The 16667-nt window shown below is 35.1% G+C and overlaps 1 protein-coding gene across 1 annotated transcript in view; it reads right to left on the bottom strand.

The window, feature by feature from the left end:
* Nucleotides 1-3536: 3536 nt before the first annotated feature.
* Nucleotides 3537-16667, bottom strand: part of TRHR (thyrotropin releasing hormone receptor) — a 36122-nt gene continuing 22991 nt past the window's right edge. Inside the window, exon 3 of the mRNA XM_017529010.2 lies at nucleotides 3537-7510. Within this exon, the coding sequence (XP_017384499.1) occupies nucleotides 7103-7510 (408 nt within the window). The 3' untranslated portion in view covers nucleotides 3537-7102. The remainder of the gene's footprint in view (nucleotides 7511-16667) is intronic.

Genomic DNA, 16667 nt, shown 5'->3' with positions numbered 1-16667 from the left:
ATTTTTCTGGAGATGAAAAAGGAAAAGTCTATGCCTTCTTAGGAAAGTGTAGTTGGCATCAATGATTAAAAACTCAAAAATTAGATGCATAGTTCTATAGTAAGTGTAATTCTTAATCTAGAGAAGATATAAGATTACTCTGTTGAATACCAAAAGGTTAGCCAAAATGGGAATATTTATCTAATTTAATTCTGCTTATTAAACTCATAATTAACATAAACTTTGAATGAGAACAATAAGATTAAAATAAGACAAAGATGATAGTTATTTCAAAGTTGTTTGATGTTAAGGAAAACACATTTTAAATGTTGATGAATAATATCATTACATGATATGATGAATACATAAGAAAATCACCTGTATTATGTGGTATAATCTGTATTTTGCTTTTGAGGAAATCTTGCTTACTCATCTACGGAAAGGCGTGAGGGGAAAAACATCACCATCCCTCCGCATAATAAATACCACGCATAAAAACTAACTCAAAATGGATCATAGACCAGAATGTAAGCAATGAAATATAGGTGAAATTTTTATGACATGGGATTAGGCAATAGTTTCGTAGCTATAATATCAAAAGCAGAAGCAAATTTTGTATTTTTGGTAGAGATGGGGTTTTGCCATGTTGCCCAGGCTGGTCTCAAACTCCTAAGCTCAAGTGATCCACCCACATTATATAATTATATAATAATACATAATTAACATAACTGGCCTCCCAAAGTGCTGGAATTACAGGAGTGAGCCATCATGCCTGGCCAGAATGTCCTGATTTTTAATATTGGGCCTCCACCATGCTAGTAGGTCAAATTAAATCCAGAGGCCATCTATTTGTGATCTCCAATTTACTTCATTTATCTTTTTTTTTTTTTTTTCCTTTTTTGGACTAGCTGCCTTCCTTAATCAATCCCTGATGAATTCTATTTGCTCTGGATACACTCTTAATATCAAGAGCCTTGCTTTAAGATTTATTTATGTCTCCTTTCCTTTACTCATCTTATTTTTTCTCACATGGATCATCTTTTCTTTAACTATCTAAATCAAATAATATCCTTAGAGGAAGTCCTACCTACTTTACAAAGCCCTCCTTAATGACTCCAAGCCCCAGGGATGCCCCCTTTCCTCTGAAGAACTCAGCTGTGTGTAGTCTGAAATCACACAATTTGGCTTCCAATTATGTGTTCTTTTTTCTTCTGGCATGTTTCTGTGTTAATACATTGTCACTAAATTGTAATCTCCTTGAAAGCGGAGAAAATGTTTTAGTCTTCCTTTTTCTCATTATTAAAGTGGATGGTGGACATGAGAGTACCACTGAAATTGTCATGCACGTTACATACATAGGAATTGTTCTGACCATCATCTGGCACACTTCATGCAGTGCCTTTCAATGAGCCAGGAGAACTATTTAAAACATAAAACAAGCACAATGAGTTATCTGATTGTGAAGATATATCTATAGGCAAATTGGGTATTATCATTACCCAATTTAGAATATATTTCTGAGCTTGGGATTGATTTACTCATTCATTTTACAGATATTTAGGGACATCATCCAATAGATAATAAATAATTAACTAAAAAGTAGTTTAGATAATTTGTGAAATACAAAGATGAAATAGACTTATCCTCAAGGATTTTTCCGTTTAGTTGCTTATTAAGAATTATGTGAGCTTGAAGGCTCTGAGGGCCCTGAACTCAGTGGTTTTCAAGGTATGCTCAGAAGACTATAGGTATCAAAATCATCTAATAAATGAGAATTACTTAGGGCAAGACCAAAAGAAAGTGCATTTTAAGATAAGCTCCCGGGTAACTCTTATGTATATGAAGGCAGAAATGTTTTATTATTCTTGGCTAAGGATTAAATATTTGGCCTACTTACTAGGGCATCTTGTGCTGTTTCAGGAATATTATGTTCCTATTGACTTCTGAATTCTGATCTCTGGTTAGATGGAGCCTTATTCTGCTACCTTGTATTTATTTCTTTTTTTTTGAAAAGCCTCCATCTTTGTCAATATCAGTCACACCATTTTTGAGGAAGTTCATACTCTCTCCTGTTTGGAAGTCAGAGAACAACCTAATGCACAAGAATTAAGTTCATTATTCTGTGAGGAATGAACTAACCACTTACAGGTGCTGTTCAGGGCTCAGATATGCTGAAGGAGCTACAGCTGACTCCACGGTTTATCCTGCCTTTTTAACTTTTATAATTCATGAAGTACTTTTATTTCCATTATTCCAGTTGAGAGTCTGTAGCATGGACTTAACCCAGATGCTTCTCCATTGAGGCCAGGCAGGAAAGCCGTGTGAATTCACTGTTTATTGGCCATTAAAACTATCCTTTGTTATCTTGCTGGATCCAGATTTGGACATTTGGGACAATGTACTGTCCTAGCTGTACTACTTCATTTAGCTCTTTTATTTTTCCAGATGTCATTTCTGAAATATGAATTAATAATCTTATATTGGCTTTATCATGAATGTGCTTGTTGTAGAAGAATGTAAATAGGCCCAATGACATTGTACACAAACACTCATGATCCCTTTTGTCAAAAGAGGTTACAATAGTTACCCCTTATACACAGTTTGGTTTGGTTTTCTGCAGTTTCAGTTACCTGCAGTCAACCTCCATTCCACCCAAAACATGAATCCTCGCTTTGTCCAGTGTATTCATGCTGTGCATGCTGCCTGCCTGCTGCTAGTCATTTAGTAGCCATCTTGGTTATCAGATCAAAAAAACAGTATATACAGAGTTTGGTACTATCCACAGTTTCAGGCATCCAGTAGGGGTCTTAAATTGGATCCCCAGAGGATATGGAGGACTACTGTATTTGAATATTAGAAGCAGAATCCTATAGATTTAGTTTATGTCAGCATTGTCATCATTTGGTGCTAACCATGTCAGTAACAAAATCGCTCTCCAATGTGCAACCCCTGTAAATGAGGTTTGCTGCTGAGCGATGAGATTATACTAACAAGCTGAACATATCAGAAAAATATTACAGGGTCTTAGCTGACATTCATTTCCTGTGTAATCAGTGAAGAATTAAGTTATCAGATACTTCTAATTAGAGTCCATAAAGTAGAATGAGAATATGTAAAATTGATCATTATATTAAAAGTCATCTTATGAGATTTCAAATGGACCATTAGCAAATGCTTCTTTAAAATCATATTTCTGACATCTCAGATTTGTATTCTAAATATTGCCAAACAGTTATATCTTGAGGTGATGTCATGTTGGTCTTGTTTTTCTTGTAGGATTATGAGCTTCATAAGAATGAGAAGAGCCTTTTTTCTGCTGAAACAAATTTCTGCAGCAATTTTGCACATATTGACTGTTCTTTGATTAGCTTCTGATAGCAACCCCTAAAATGCCAAAGTTGTACTTTGTTCTGTGAGGGAAAGAGCCATATTAAACTTCTCAACTCTATACATGGTCCCCACATGTAAATGCGAACATAAATAGAATTCTATTTTAAGATATCAGTTTTTCAATGTTTAAAAGTGATTTCATGAAAATGAAAGTTTGCAAAACAACCACATATTTTTATACATAAATACGTTTGAAAGAACACCTGTACTTAAGATATTTCATGTCCAGGTTTAGTCTTGAATGAACTTAGATGAATCTTTCTGCTACGAGGAAAATGATGATTGTGGAGTGTTGAGAGTTTGATGGGGAAGAGAGAAGAGAGAGAAAAATACTTATGACCACTGAGCTCTGTAAGATTTCTTCATATGTATTATTCTGAAAGCTTATGTTCATTCAATCAGATCTTGGTTTTGATGGCTGTTTATTGTAGACAACTGTGGATGCATAGGAAAGAAATTGCTGGGGATATTCATGTTTGCTGAGTGACTTAAAACATTTGAAAACATTTTTTCTTGACTCTGGAACTGACTAGTGTACAATAATTCACATTGAGTTTCCCGATTTCATACACAAATATTCCAACCCCTGTTTTAATTGCAATTGAGAAGTAAAAATATTAAATATAATACTTATAGAATTCAAAGATTGATGGGTTAACCACATAAAATCTTTTCCTTCAGAAAGTTTTCTCTTTTTATCATGTTTAGAGATTTAACATAGTTTAAAAGGATATAAACTCTTCTATTCTTTAAAAGCCAGCCAAAACTATGTTGACCCAGCTTTTACTAAGACATATTGTTCTTATTATTCCAACATAGTCTTCTGAAAATAAAACATTTCAGATATCCATTAAGACTTAGTTGCACTACACTAAGTTTTATGGCTGTGGCTTTTCCTTTGACATTGCAAGTTGTTTAGCCAAATCAGCCATTCATTTCTGTGTATTATCAAGGTTTATTGTTCTGTACATTGAATTTGTTTAAGAATGACTATAGAGTCTGGACTTGTCTTATTTTTCTTCAGCATTTAGAATATCTGCCTTGTCTGTTAAGGTCTAGAAATAGACTCACAGCCCTTAAGTCCTGAGAGGGAATTTATGATTGTTCGTTTTATTCATGATCAGTGCCCTTTACCCAATTACCTCAAGTGTAAAATCTAACCAATAACAATCAGCAATTAATGAAATTGGAAGTAATAAAATAAAACAGGGAATCTTTATTAAGGAAGGCTCTTAATAACATTACTTCATTTCACCAGCAAATTTTAATCTAGCTCTTTGTTTCTCATTTGGTGGTATATTAAGTTTTGATTATGGAAATATTTCCTAACTGAGTATAGTGTGATAAAGAATATTTTAAAAAGTTATGTCTCTTCTGGGTAAATTCAAATATCTATTGGATATTACATAGGAACATTTAATTGTATAATGGCATTTGCTTTAGAGTTAAAACGCTATGAACTCAGTTCTTATGAATTTCCCATGTGTTCTAAAACTAATAGATTATTGGCAAATAACTTTTTAAAAATTAAAGTAGAAGAAGTCAGTCCATACATTAAATATCCAAATATGTGAAGAGCATCTTTGTATTCTATGTATATCGTGTTAAATTAATTGTATTTTTTAACATTTGATATAATTATTCTGCAAAATCCATAAATTTTTATCAATTAGGAATTAGGTTACAGGAAAACTGGTCTTATAATCAGAGAAATCACAGCTGTAGTGAGATTGTGATGAAGATAATGTTGATTGACTCTACTAGCATACCTGAGACATAGTAGATGCTCAATCATATTAGTTTCTTTCTGCAATGAAAAATACCTCATATATTCCAATCCCTTTTTCCCTAGTTTATGAACATGTGGGTATGTGTTTATAAACACGCATATGCTTGTGTGATTTGGGGTTGGGTCACTCTGGTGCTCTATTTATACAATGCCAAGATTAATATTTATACCAGAATAAAAAGTCAGTTGACATAGATTGCTTACTGTCATGTAGGTAGAATTTTAGGGTATTTCCTGCAAATATTGGCTTGCATTTGTTTACTACTATAGCAACAGGATAGAAATGTCTTGGTGGAGTAGATGAAGACAATTTTCAGAAAAGCATATTCTAGAATGAGGTTCTGGATAGTAGAGTCTCCATGAAACAGCATTTAAAAACAAGTTTTGAAAGTAGAATGGCATATTCTTCATTAAGAAGGTGGGTAGGCCTAATTATCATTAGCAACTAGGTTCTAAAAAGTCCATAAAATAGGGATATAGACTGGAGAGGGAAAATGCCAGGCTATGGGGCATGTAAAGGTATGGGTACTTTTTGATCATCTAGTCATTAAAAACCAGTGACTACCGAACCATTACCAAAGGCAATTTACACCCTTGAAGATTCTGGTTGGCCAAATCTCAGTAGGTAAGAGATTCAGGTAGGAAATGACAAATGTCCTGGACAGATCCATTCACAAATTTCTAATAATCACTGCATTAGCAGATCTCGGTCATAAATATAAAAGTGAGAAACTGATAATATGATGAAATCAGTTTTAACTCTACTGAAAATAAAGCCAACAGAATTTTGCATTGCTTTAATTGAGAATCTGTAAACAAAATATCAGTAATGTTTGAGAAAAAACAGAAAAAGAACCTACAAACGACAAGCAGTTAGGAAGAAAAGACAATTACAACCAAGGTAAAAATCCCTAGACTACAATTCTCAGTGGGAATTCTTCATCTGGAATGGGGATACCAGGATTTTGGCTGATCTAGAGTAACAGGGAAGCTTTTACAAATGTTTCAGACTTTTAAGCTAGATTTTGCTTGAAGGATGGCTCAGTAGTTTATAAACAAGAATGTTCAAAAATATTTTCTTGCTTAAAAGCTTCAAAGAAGAAGCAAAACTTTATTATAAATACTTGCTTTTGTCTTGGCTATACTTTTCAAAATTAATCATATGTTAGTTTGTATCTTCCCAGTTACTTAATCCGGGTTTTTACCTTGTTCCATCTATCATATAGGAGGCTGGAGGAGTTGTTAAGAGTTGGATTTATCTTAAAATCTACGTTTCTCCTAATTAATAATTTTGGATACTTTGAGGTTTATTTAACATTAAAGTTGAGTGACGGTTATCTGCCTTCTAAGATAAAAATCATCTCGGAATTTTATAAACATTATGACAATTTTTAAAATACAGTGAACATGTATGTCTAAAATCTTATTTTTACTCAATAAATAAAATGTTTTCTATGGTATTTTTCCCTTTAATTTCAGATATTCATGAGCTAGCACTGTGCTATGTTAAAAGGAAATACTAAATGCAAACATTTAAAAATCTGCATGGTGTCAAATTATTGAATGTATAAATAACTTAGGGGGTTGAAAAGTGACATTTGATAAGGTTATTATGAATAATGTAAGTTGCTGTCTAGATTTTATTGAAACTCTGTAAGCCCAGAAAATATAGTAAATTTCTTAAGTTAAACGAAAAGGGCTAAACTTTCAGTTTTTAATCATTTAGCTATTTCACAGATCGGCTTCATTTTTTGTGATACTAGTTTGAAAGAAGGAAAGTCTGAATCATCCTCCTTAAAGTGTCTAGGGCCAGGACTTGTTAGAGGATTGACAAAGACTGATCTGCTCTGTCTTCACATACAACTATTGGCCATATTCTCCCTTTTGTTGATTACTGCACAGATTCTCATTTTCTTTATGGTCCGTTTTCCTTTAATTCATGAATCAACTTTGGCTAAAGGATACCTCAGAAGCCAAGCAGGTGTCATCAAAAGATACCTTTGTGGCAGACAGGTAAGTGTCAGTGACAGTGATGTCATCAAGCTCTGTGCTGAAATGGTCCGACTCCTTGATGACAGTGTAATTTAGGGCCACAGTGTAGTTAGCAGGTTTCTCTGTTGGTTTCTGCTTGCAGTTGCAGAGCTTTCTGAAGGCTGCACGGAATTTCTGGGACATGAGATTGTAAATCACTGGGTTGATGGCACTGTTGAGATAAATGCAAATTCTGCAAAAGAGCAAGAACCAATTTTCTTGGAAAGGAGTGGAGAGAAATGAGTTGACAACCACAAGAGTCCTGTAGGGCATCCATAGAAGGGCAAACAGAATTACAACCACTGCCAGCATCTTGGTAACCTAAGGAGAAATAGAGAGAAATGCTGTACAAACACAAATGAAAACAAAACAAAACACCCTTTCTTCTCTCACCCAAACCTTTAGTTCCCAAAATGTCGTCTGAGACAAGGACTTAGGTGCAGGTCATTTACTGGGGAAGTAATCCTAGGAAGCAGGATTAAGGATTATTAATTAGAACAGAATGCAATAGACAAGGAAAAGCCAAAGTAGGGTGTGCTATTGAGATAGCTCCCCCTATGGCCAACTCTGACTCAAATAATGCAATTGAGAATTACCTGTCAGAAGGAAGAGAATGGATGCTGGTGTCTATTCATTAAAGGGTGGTGTTAAGGACTTTAACTCCTATGTACTTCCAGAATTCTCTTGCCTGAAAACTCCTAGGGCCTTTAGAGAGGAACTTGAGTCCAAGAAGAGGAGAGACAAATGGTACAGTGGAGGCCTGAAGTGGGATGTTTCCAGCTGCAGGAACCATCTACTGCAGCTATGGCTGAAATCAGAGTCTCGTAAGAGGATGTGAGCACAGGGTGCCAAAAGTGTCTGTGACAAGCATTAGGAGATTTCGGGTCAAATCCCTTCTTTACATACCTTATGCGTGGCCTAAGAAATTATCTTAATCTATTTTACAGCTCATCTGTTAAAATGGAGCCAACAATGCTCTCCTAAATCAAATGAGGTAACAGTGGATGAAAACAATGATGCAAAAAAGTCAGTGTTTATTGAATGCCTGCTATATGCTAGACACTATCCAAGGTGTTTGATATTTGTTATCATGTTTAAAAAGTTTAAAACCTCCTAAAATAGGTTTTGTACCAGCTACTTTTTCAAATTAGAAAACAAGTACAGAGGCTGCTAAGTACTTTGCTGGAAGCTAGAGAGTCTTGGGCCAGGATTAGTAAGTGAGCTTGAATTCAAAGCTTTTGCACTCTTTCAGGTTAAAGGGAAGTGAAAGAGAGAGAAAGCAAATGCTGGAATTCTACCTAATGCTGAAGCCACTGCTAAGTATAAGCAATGCACAGGAAGTTAGACAATAGGTAGGATGAGGTTAATATCCCACATTGCTCACTGCTCACTGAGCTTCATTCTGACTCAATGCATGTAGGATACTAACGCTCCCTGATTTTACCACTGGGAGTAGAATAGTTGTTCAGTGAGATTTCACATCGGTTCATGTAATACCAAGTAAGACATTCCAAAGATTCTGACTTCTTTTAGAGTCAAGGAGGGTCTACTTAGCAAAGGGGTTAACTGAAACATGATTTTTCCTAAGTGCACTTTAAAAAATATATAAGTAAGTATTTTAATTGGTCATAGGAAATCAAAGTGATAAATGCTCTAAGCTTTTGGAGGAGATGCAGTGATTATCATCTTCATCATCATCATCAACCACATCCCTGCATTTATTCTCTGCTTGGTACTCCAGACTCTCTGAAATCAGATCACTGATTCACACTTGTCAGCATTCTGCCACTCCCTGTCAGGGGTAAAGCATCCTGCATTGAAATACCTAGTTTAGTTTACAATTAGATCTCTACCATCACATTTTAGTCCTTTAAGATGGCACAGGCAATCTGAAAAGTGCTATATAAATGTTATCTTATTTAATGCTTATAGTAACTCCACAAGTAAGCTAGTATGCATTTCATTTTGCATATGAAGAAATTAAGGTTTAGGTAATTTATATGATTTGTCTACAGACGCATGAGTAGTAAGTGCCAGAGCTGTGATTCAAACCTATGTACTTAAGACAAAAGTCATGCTCCTTCCTTTATACTTTGCCCTATGAAAGTTTCTTGCATTTTTGTTAACATTTCTACTGTATTATTTTCATTATGATCACCAAAACACTTAACTTCTTCAATGTACAAACCAAACCACAATTACTGCTGCTAAATTTCAGAAGAAAGGTTAAATTTCATCTACTTTTATCTTTCCCTACAACTGTCAAGTGAAACACTGAATCCACATTGAATCCACATGTAACATCTACCTGCCTCTTTTCACTGAATGTCAGTGAAAGGAGCAACTTAGATTGTGTGAAGAGCAACCTGTTCCAAGGTTAGTATCTCTCCTGTGTTATTTCCACAGTGCCTCCAGGCATACTTTGACATCATTCCCAAAGATTTCATTGCAGTGACCTATACTTGTTTATCTCTCCAATAAATAGTAAATTTCTTCATAGTATGGGTAAATTTACTCATTTCTCTACTCTCATGGATTTAGGGCACTATGTGACATAAAGTGGCCCTAAGAAAAACTTTAATAAATTAAGACATGGAAGGAATTATTTAAAAATATGTTAACTATGATCATTTGCTGTGCTTTAATACTCTGCTATATTGTTACAGGGTTTTGCAAGAATATATTATTTAATATTTTAAAAACTCTCTTAAATGGAGATTAGGTCAGTTAATAAAATGAGTCCTTAATACATTTCAATTTCTTGTTTAAAGTGTATTTGTAAAATGTTAAGGAGATGTGAAAATAAAAAAATATAATGTTTCTAGGATTTACCCAAAAAAAACTATATCTCCAGTGAGATGAAAGAGAGTACGTTTAATCCTGCCTATACTTATTTTTAGTTAATTTCAAATTTTTGATTTAGTTTAATTACTTTTTAAAATGTTCACAAGTTTTTACTTTAGCTATAGTTTGGATTTTAACAGCTCATACTCAATGTAAGAACAAACACCTAGAAAAGAAATGTCATGAAGATCGTCTTTTATACTTAGGTAATTTCACTGTGGTTTTAAAAATTTTATTTCTGCTATTATTCCTTATCCTGAAAACATGACATAAATGTAGATTTGAAACACATTTTAAAAACCTCATTGTTTTTAAACATTGACATTTTTTCCAGAGTAGCAGATAGGGTGTATGGTGACATGAAAGATGGCTTCTTTACACTAGCCTCTGCCCTAAGATTTAAATGTTCTTGAGAAATATCATGACACAATCTTTGAGTGAAAGTGATCTTACAATATACTTTTGATTGGGAATGATTCTATCCATTCATTCTAAGTTATGTATTTGCATCCCTACTGTGTATCAATCAATGTTCTGGCTCTCAATGATTTGACAGTGATCCAGAGAGATATGGCAATGCCTTCATGTACCTTAAATCTGATGAACAATTATAATCCAATGGGACAACTGCTTAGACAGAGGAATGTTTTGGTTCTAAGGGAACCCTTGATATAAACTTGGGGTTGAGAGGTTGTTAGCAGGGGCTTCCTTGTCCAAGTGACATCTAAGTCAAAATCCTAAGATAAAGAGAGATAAGAAGACTGTTCTTGCAGAGATTAAGTGTGTGTCACCATCTGAAAGCATAACAGTGGGCATATCATGGGACTAGAAGTAATTTAGTATGTAGATTTCAATTGCAGACCATGTAGTGTAGTGGCACTATCCCTTTCTCTAGCAATCTTGTGGAAACCACTACAAAGCCATTCCTTTTATATGATGAGGTGATGTTATACTCTGTGGAGAACCTGGCTTCCACTCCTTCTGCTATCCCTATAGAAAGAGATACAGCTGCCAAAAGGGGTACGGGTATATTGAGTTCTGAAAATGTCAGCTCTGTGGAGTCATTTTAGTCAACATAGAAGCAGGCAGCCATTTTTGCAGAGTGTACTGAAGGCAAGCAAAGGAGATTGCAAAAATAAATGGATTAAAATTTAGTATTTAGAGAGAGCTTGCTGGCAGAGACAGTTGAGGAGAAGGGCAGGTGAGAACAGGAGTGTCTAGGCTTGATGGCTTCTGTTCTTGGCCACTCTGGCTAAACGTTACCTTCTTTGTGAAGGTCAGCTGGAAATTTTGGCATCAAACTATGCTATATATCTTTTAGTCTTCACTGTATTTAATATTTAAAATAAGCGGCATAAACCGCTTACAAAGTTTGAGCTCAGTCCTTCTCAAAACACCCTTTTGTCATCTTTATAATGCCTCTAGATAAAGATCCTATTATCTTAATCTTTTATACATGTGAATTGGACAGATTTCTGTCTTATTGCTAAAAGTAAGATTATAGTTCCTCAAGTGGGCTGTATATGCAGTTCAACCCTGTGTATATATGCTGCACGGAAGAAACAGGCTAACTGGGTTCTCTCTTCTAACATGCTTATGAATCTTCTATTACTAACTACTATCACTGTAACTACTGCTATGACTCTTACTACAAGTTCTGAAACTATTATCTAACATTAGTATATTGCCTTTTTGTTTTAGAAAACTATTATATTTATAGAAGTGTTGGAAACGCAATGCAGAGAGTTGCTATATACCCCACACCAAAGTCCTTCTATTATTTACCTTTTGCATCAGTATGGCAGATTAGTCACAATTAATGAATCTACACCAATAATTTTTATATGGAGTTAGTTAACTCCATGCTTGATTCAGATTTCCTTATCTTTTACCCAAAGTTTCTTTCCTGTTCCAGGATCCCATCCAGAATATCATATTATCTTTAGTTGTCACAGCACCTTAGGTTCCTCTGGGCTGGAACAGTTTCTCTAACTTTCCTTGTTTTGATGGTCTTGATAATTTTGAGGAATACATGAGGCATTGTATAGAATTCACTTTAATTTGAGGTTGGCTGATGTTTTTCTCATGGTGAGACTGGGGTTATGAATTTTTGAGAGGAAGGCCACAGCAGTGACATGCCATTCTCAACATAACATATCAACCATTCTCTCTTGAACCTGCTCCAAACAGCCTTGCCAGAATGGGAGATGATATGAAGATAGCGACTGTAAACATATTTTTTGAGAATTTTACTGGACGAGGACAATTAGGGAAACTGTTCTAGAACAGTGAATAGTCCAGTGCACAGTGTGGGGCTGTCCTCATCTCAAACATATCCACAAAATTATTTTTTAAATATCTGCCTCTTCTTTATTTCTTAGTCACACATTTAAGAGATCAACATAATGCATGAAAAAATGTGACCTTTCTCATCAATGCTCCAAATCCTGAGTGGAGTTCTGATAGCAGTTAATTGTTGAATTCTTTAAAATTAACAAAGTTCTTTTATTGTAATTGAACCATTTTGTGCTTATATTTTTCTGAGATTTGTAGGACAAGTGTTATCATTACCATTTTATTGATGAGGAATTGAAAATTGAGCTCAGAGAAGCAGAGAAATAAAGCCATACAGCTTATACATATAAGAAACAAAGCTAGCTACGGAACCAAAGTTTTCTGAGTCTAGCTCTTGTTTTCTTTCCAGATAATGACAAAAAAATCAACATATATAATGAGTTGAAGAATTTTAATTACTGTAAATATTGCTTATGAACTATTTGGAAGGCATAATAGTGTTGCCAGAAATCACCAGTAACTATGGAATTGTGGGGTTTATGCCCCAAATTGGAGTGCTACATTGAGAAAGCACTGATTAGGAAGAAGAAAGTTTTCGTAACAAGGCAGATAGAACTCCTTCATACTAATCTATTTCCTGGGGAGAGATAAAAAGAAAATTGAAAATGCGAAAATAATCACATTTTAAAAATGAAAACGTTTATTTCTTGGGCCACAGTCCAGTTAACAGCGTGGTATTTATTAGGTTCTGGTTACATAGTATCTGGGGACATTTTGATTAATTATCAGATATTAGCTTATAGGTTTACCTAGAAAGTCGTAAGGATTTGATTCATACCTCAATTCCCTAGGAGTTTTAGTCAAAATTTTTGTACTGATTCAGAAAAAATTCTGAATTTTGATTCTATACATGATTTAGAAAAAATTCTGTGCATGCTCATGTATCTTGCTAGTATCTGGATACTCTTGCTTTGGAGATAAAGGATATGGCTTTGTTCTTCTGTGTGTTACTGAATGACAATATGTAGTAGGTATAGAAGAAATAGTTGAAATTTGCATTCAGCATGGTGGTTTCACAGTCCTTTTCTGCCTCTGAAGACACTGGGCAGGTAATATGACTTTTGTCTGAACCTAATGTAAATTCCAGGGCAATCTTAAGTTGTGAAAAAACTCTGTTAGTACTAAAAACTAAAGCCATATACCCGACGGTGACAACCTTATCTTTAAACTTGTATTTGAAGACTATTTATCTCTTTTATAACGAGTGATCTTCAAGGGTATTACAAACAGATAACTTTAATTTGTGAATACACTCTTTATCAATTTTGGATCTCACCTTGCATAATGCCAAAACCCCTGTTTGGCTTCATTCACAAAGTAAATAAACAACAGACCTTCACTTCATCTCTACTCTACAAAACGTTGAGAGATGTCTTTTGTACATATGCCTGGCACATAAGTACTGAATGCACAGCTAAATTATTATTGAGTAAATACTTATTTTTCACAAATATTAAAATATTATTATGGAGTTATGCATCGGTTTAGAATTTGTTAAATTAGCAAAAATACTCTAGTTCTTGTATTTCTTCTGGCTGGAATACTCTCATTTTCAGAAATATACTTCTTTCTGGAAATATTTTCTTGTTAACGAATACAAAACATTTAGTCTTTATTATTCTAATGCCATTCTTCAAAGGGTAACAATACATTCTGTGCTTGGACTCTGTCCATGTTCTCCAATATTTCTGCATATTAACAAAGTGTCCTATAACTGGGAATATTTTACTCTCAGATAGCCCTCAGCAAAGTGATCAATGACTCTTTAAATTTTGTTAAAATAATTGTGCCGGGTGAATGATGAACTTGACACGATAATTAAACACATCTGAATTTAGCCAAGCTTCCACACTAATTGGAAGCTCTGGGAATTTCTTCTTGCAGATTATTCTGCTGTTTTGATTTATCTCTGGACATTCAGTTTTTTTTTTTTTTTTTTTTTTTTTTTTTGAGATGGAGTTTCACTCTTTTGCCTAGGCTGGAGTGCAGTAGCATGAACTTGGCTCACTGCAACTCCACCTCCAGGGCGATTTTCCTGCCTCAGCTCCCGAGTAGCTGGGATTATATCTGTGCACCACCACACCTGGCTAATTTTTGTATTTTAGTAGAGGTGGGTTTTCACCATATTGGCCAGGCTGGTTTTGAACTCATGACCTCAAGTGACCCACACTCCCTTGGCCTCCAAAAAGTGCTGGGATTACAGACATGAGCCACTGCGCCTGGCTGACATACATCTTTCAAGAGACAGTTATAATCAATGTGGGGTGCTTCATATCATGGAGTGAGATCATTGATGGGGCTTAAAAGTTGAATGGGGGGCCAAAACGAGGGCTTGACATCAACTCGTCAGTTAATTATAATGAAAGTGAATGACAACTGAGTGGTGATTCATGGTGGAGAGACTGTGGACTGATATATTCTGTGCTGTGTATTGCTTATGGATTTCTTGCCAAGAAGCCACCCAGGGATGCTAATGCATAGATTCTTGATGTCACTTGCCAAGTACCTAAACATTTCATTCAGAATAACCTTTCTGGCAAGCATTATGGAATGTTTTCTGGGCTCTCTTCTGATTAAAAATGCTCAAGAAAATATTAGCAGGGATTCACAATAGAGAAACTTTGGTTGTACCTGATAAGGAAAGAGAAGAAGGACTGTAGGAAAAGAAAACAGTGACACAGGATTTTTATTTTTGTTTTTTGTTTTTTTCACAGACAAGTTATCACGTCACCCAAGCTGCAGTACAGTGGTGTAATCATAGCTCACCGTAAACCTGAACTCCTAGGCTCAAGCAATCCTCCCATCTTGGTCTCCCAAAGTGCTGGGATTACAGGTGAGAGTCACTGTACCCAGCCAGGATTTTTAAAGTATAAATTTATAAGTGTGGCACATCAGTGAAATGGGGAAACAAAGCATTTTCTTCACAATTCTAGAGTGCACTGAGAAATATAGGAAGACTTCTTTTTTGAGCAAGACATTTGAGGGGACAGTAAACTATACTTTATATCTCAGGGGGGCTGCATGCACCGGCAGGGGTATGAGTTGACACTGTTATCAGGAGGATATCAGAGCACAGATGACAATAGGCGTTATAGGATGGCTTAAAGCTATGTAGAATATGATATGACCCTTCCCCTGTGACACCTTCGGTTCTCTAGGAAAATAACTTAGCATCATCAAATGCAAATGTGAAGGTACTTCTTATGGAAAATAAACAGAGCTCTGCTTTTCACTCTGATGTGAGATGAACCCTCAAAGCCTTGTTCTTTCTTTTGAGAAGAATGTTAGAGGCACACATACATGAAGAGTGGGAAAGTGATGGGATTTTGAGCTGTCCTGATTAGTGGAAATGGGGTTCAATGCTAAGTTGCACCAACATTTCTCAGTGTAAGAGAGGCTCCAACTGATGGTGAGTCTTGCTTTCTGAGAATCAACGACAGTCTATGTGAGATGAGAACAATGCAGTATTTTCGGAACATATTTAATCTAGAATGGAAAAAATGAAATGAAAATTGAAGGTATTCTAATCTAAGTAATAGGAATTAGCAGATCAAAGGAAAAAAGATAATTAAAATATATGAAATATGTAGCATGCACCAGGCAAGGCACTTGATATATTCTTTATAACAGCCCTACTTTTTATCTACATTTTACAGATGTCAGAAAATGTATATGCTGGTGATCAAAAGCCACACTTTTGCTGTATTTGTATATCAAAATGATACATTGGACTCCAACATCATCTTTTTCTCTTTACTATAATGCCTTGAATTTTGGGAAAGAATATTTTTCCTGAAATTTGAAAAACCTAAAAGCAAATCTTAGGCTTAAGTTTGGAATTGATGGAGGTTTTATGTGGGAGGGGAGCAGGGAGAATGAAAAACTAACTCTTATTTTTACACAAGGGTTTATTATGCCTATCACACCTAACAAAGATATTCCTGTTCACACTGTGATACTAAGTTCTTATGGAATGTATTTTTAAATGTTTCTTATCTCAGGGTTCTTCTAAGAATGGAAAAGAGCTGTGTGCTAGGTAAGATTTGAATCTAGACTTGAGGATTAGATGTAACACTTTCTACAATGCTAGCAACCGTTGTAGTTCTGAGGTTTCAGTATCGATTATGGAGTCTGGTAATCACGAATGATGAGAGGTTGGTTTTTCTTCTGTTGCTTGGATGTTTTCTTGTTCACAGGAGGTGAGTATTTAGAAACATGCTGAGAAAGAAAAACTCAACTGGCAGAATTTGGATTCAAATTACAATAACATCTAAATTTA

The sequence above is a fragment of the Cebus imitator genome, unplaced genomic scaffold (assembly GCF_001604975.1).
Source record: "Cebus imitator isolate Cc_AM_T3 unplaced genomic scaffold, Cebus_imitator-1.0 Scaffold56, whole genome shotgun sequence".
In the NCBI taxonomy this organism is placed as follows: domain Eukaryota; kingdom Metazoa; phylum Chordata; class Mammalia; order Primates; family Cebidae; genus Cebus; species Cebus imitator.
This window is presented reverse-complemented; position numbering and strand designations above follow the sequence as displayed.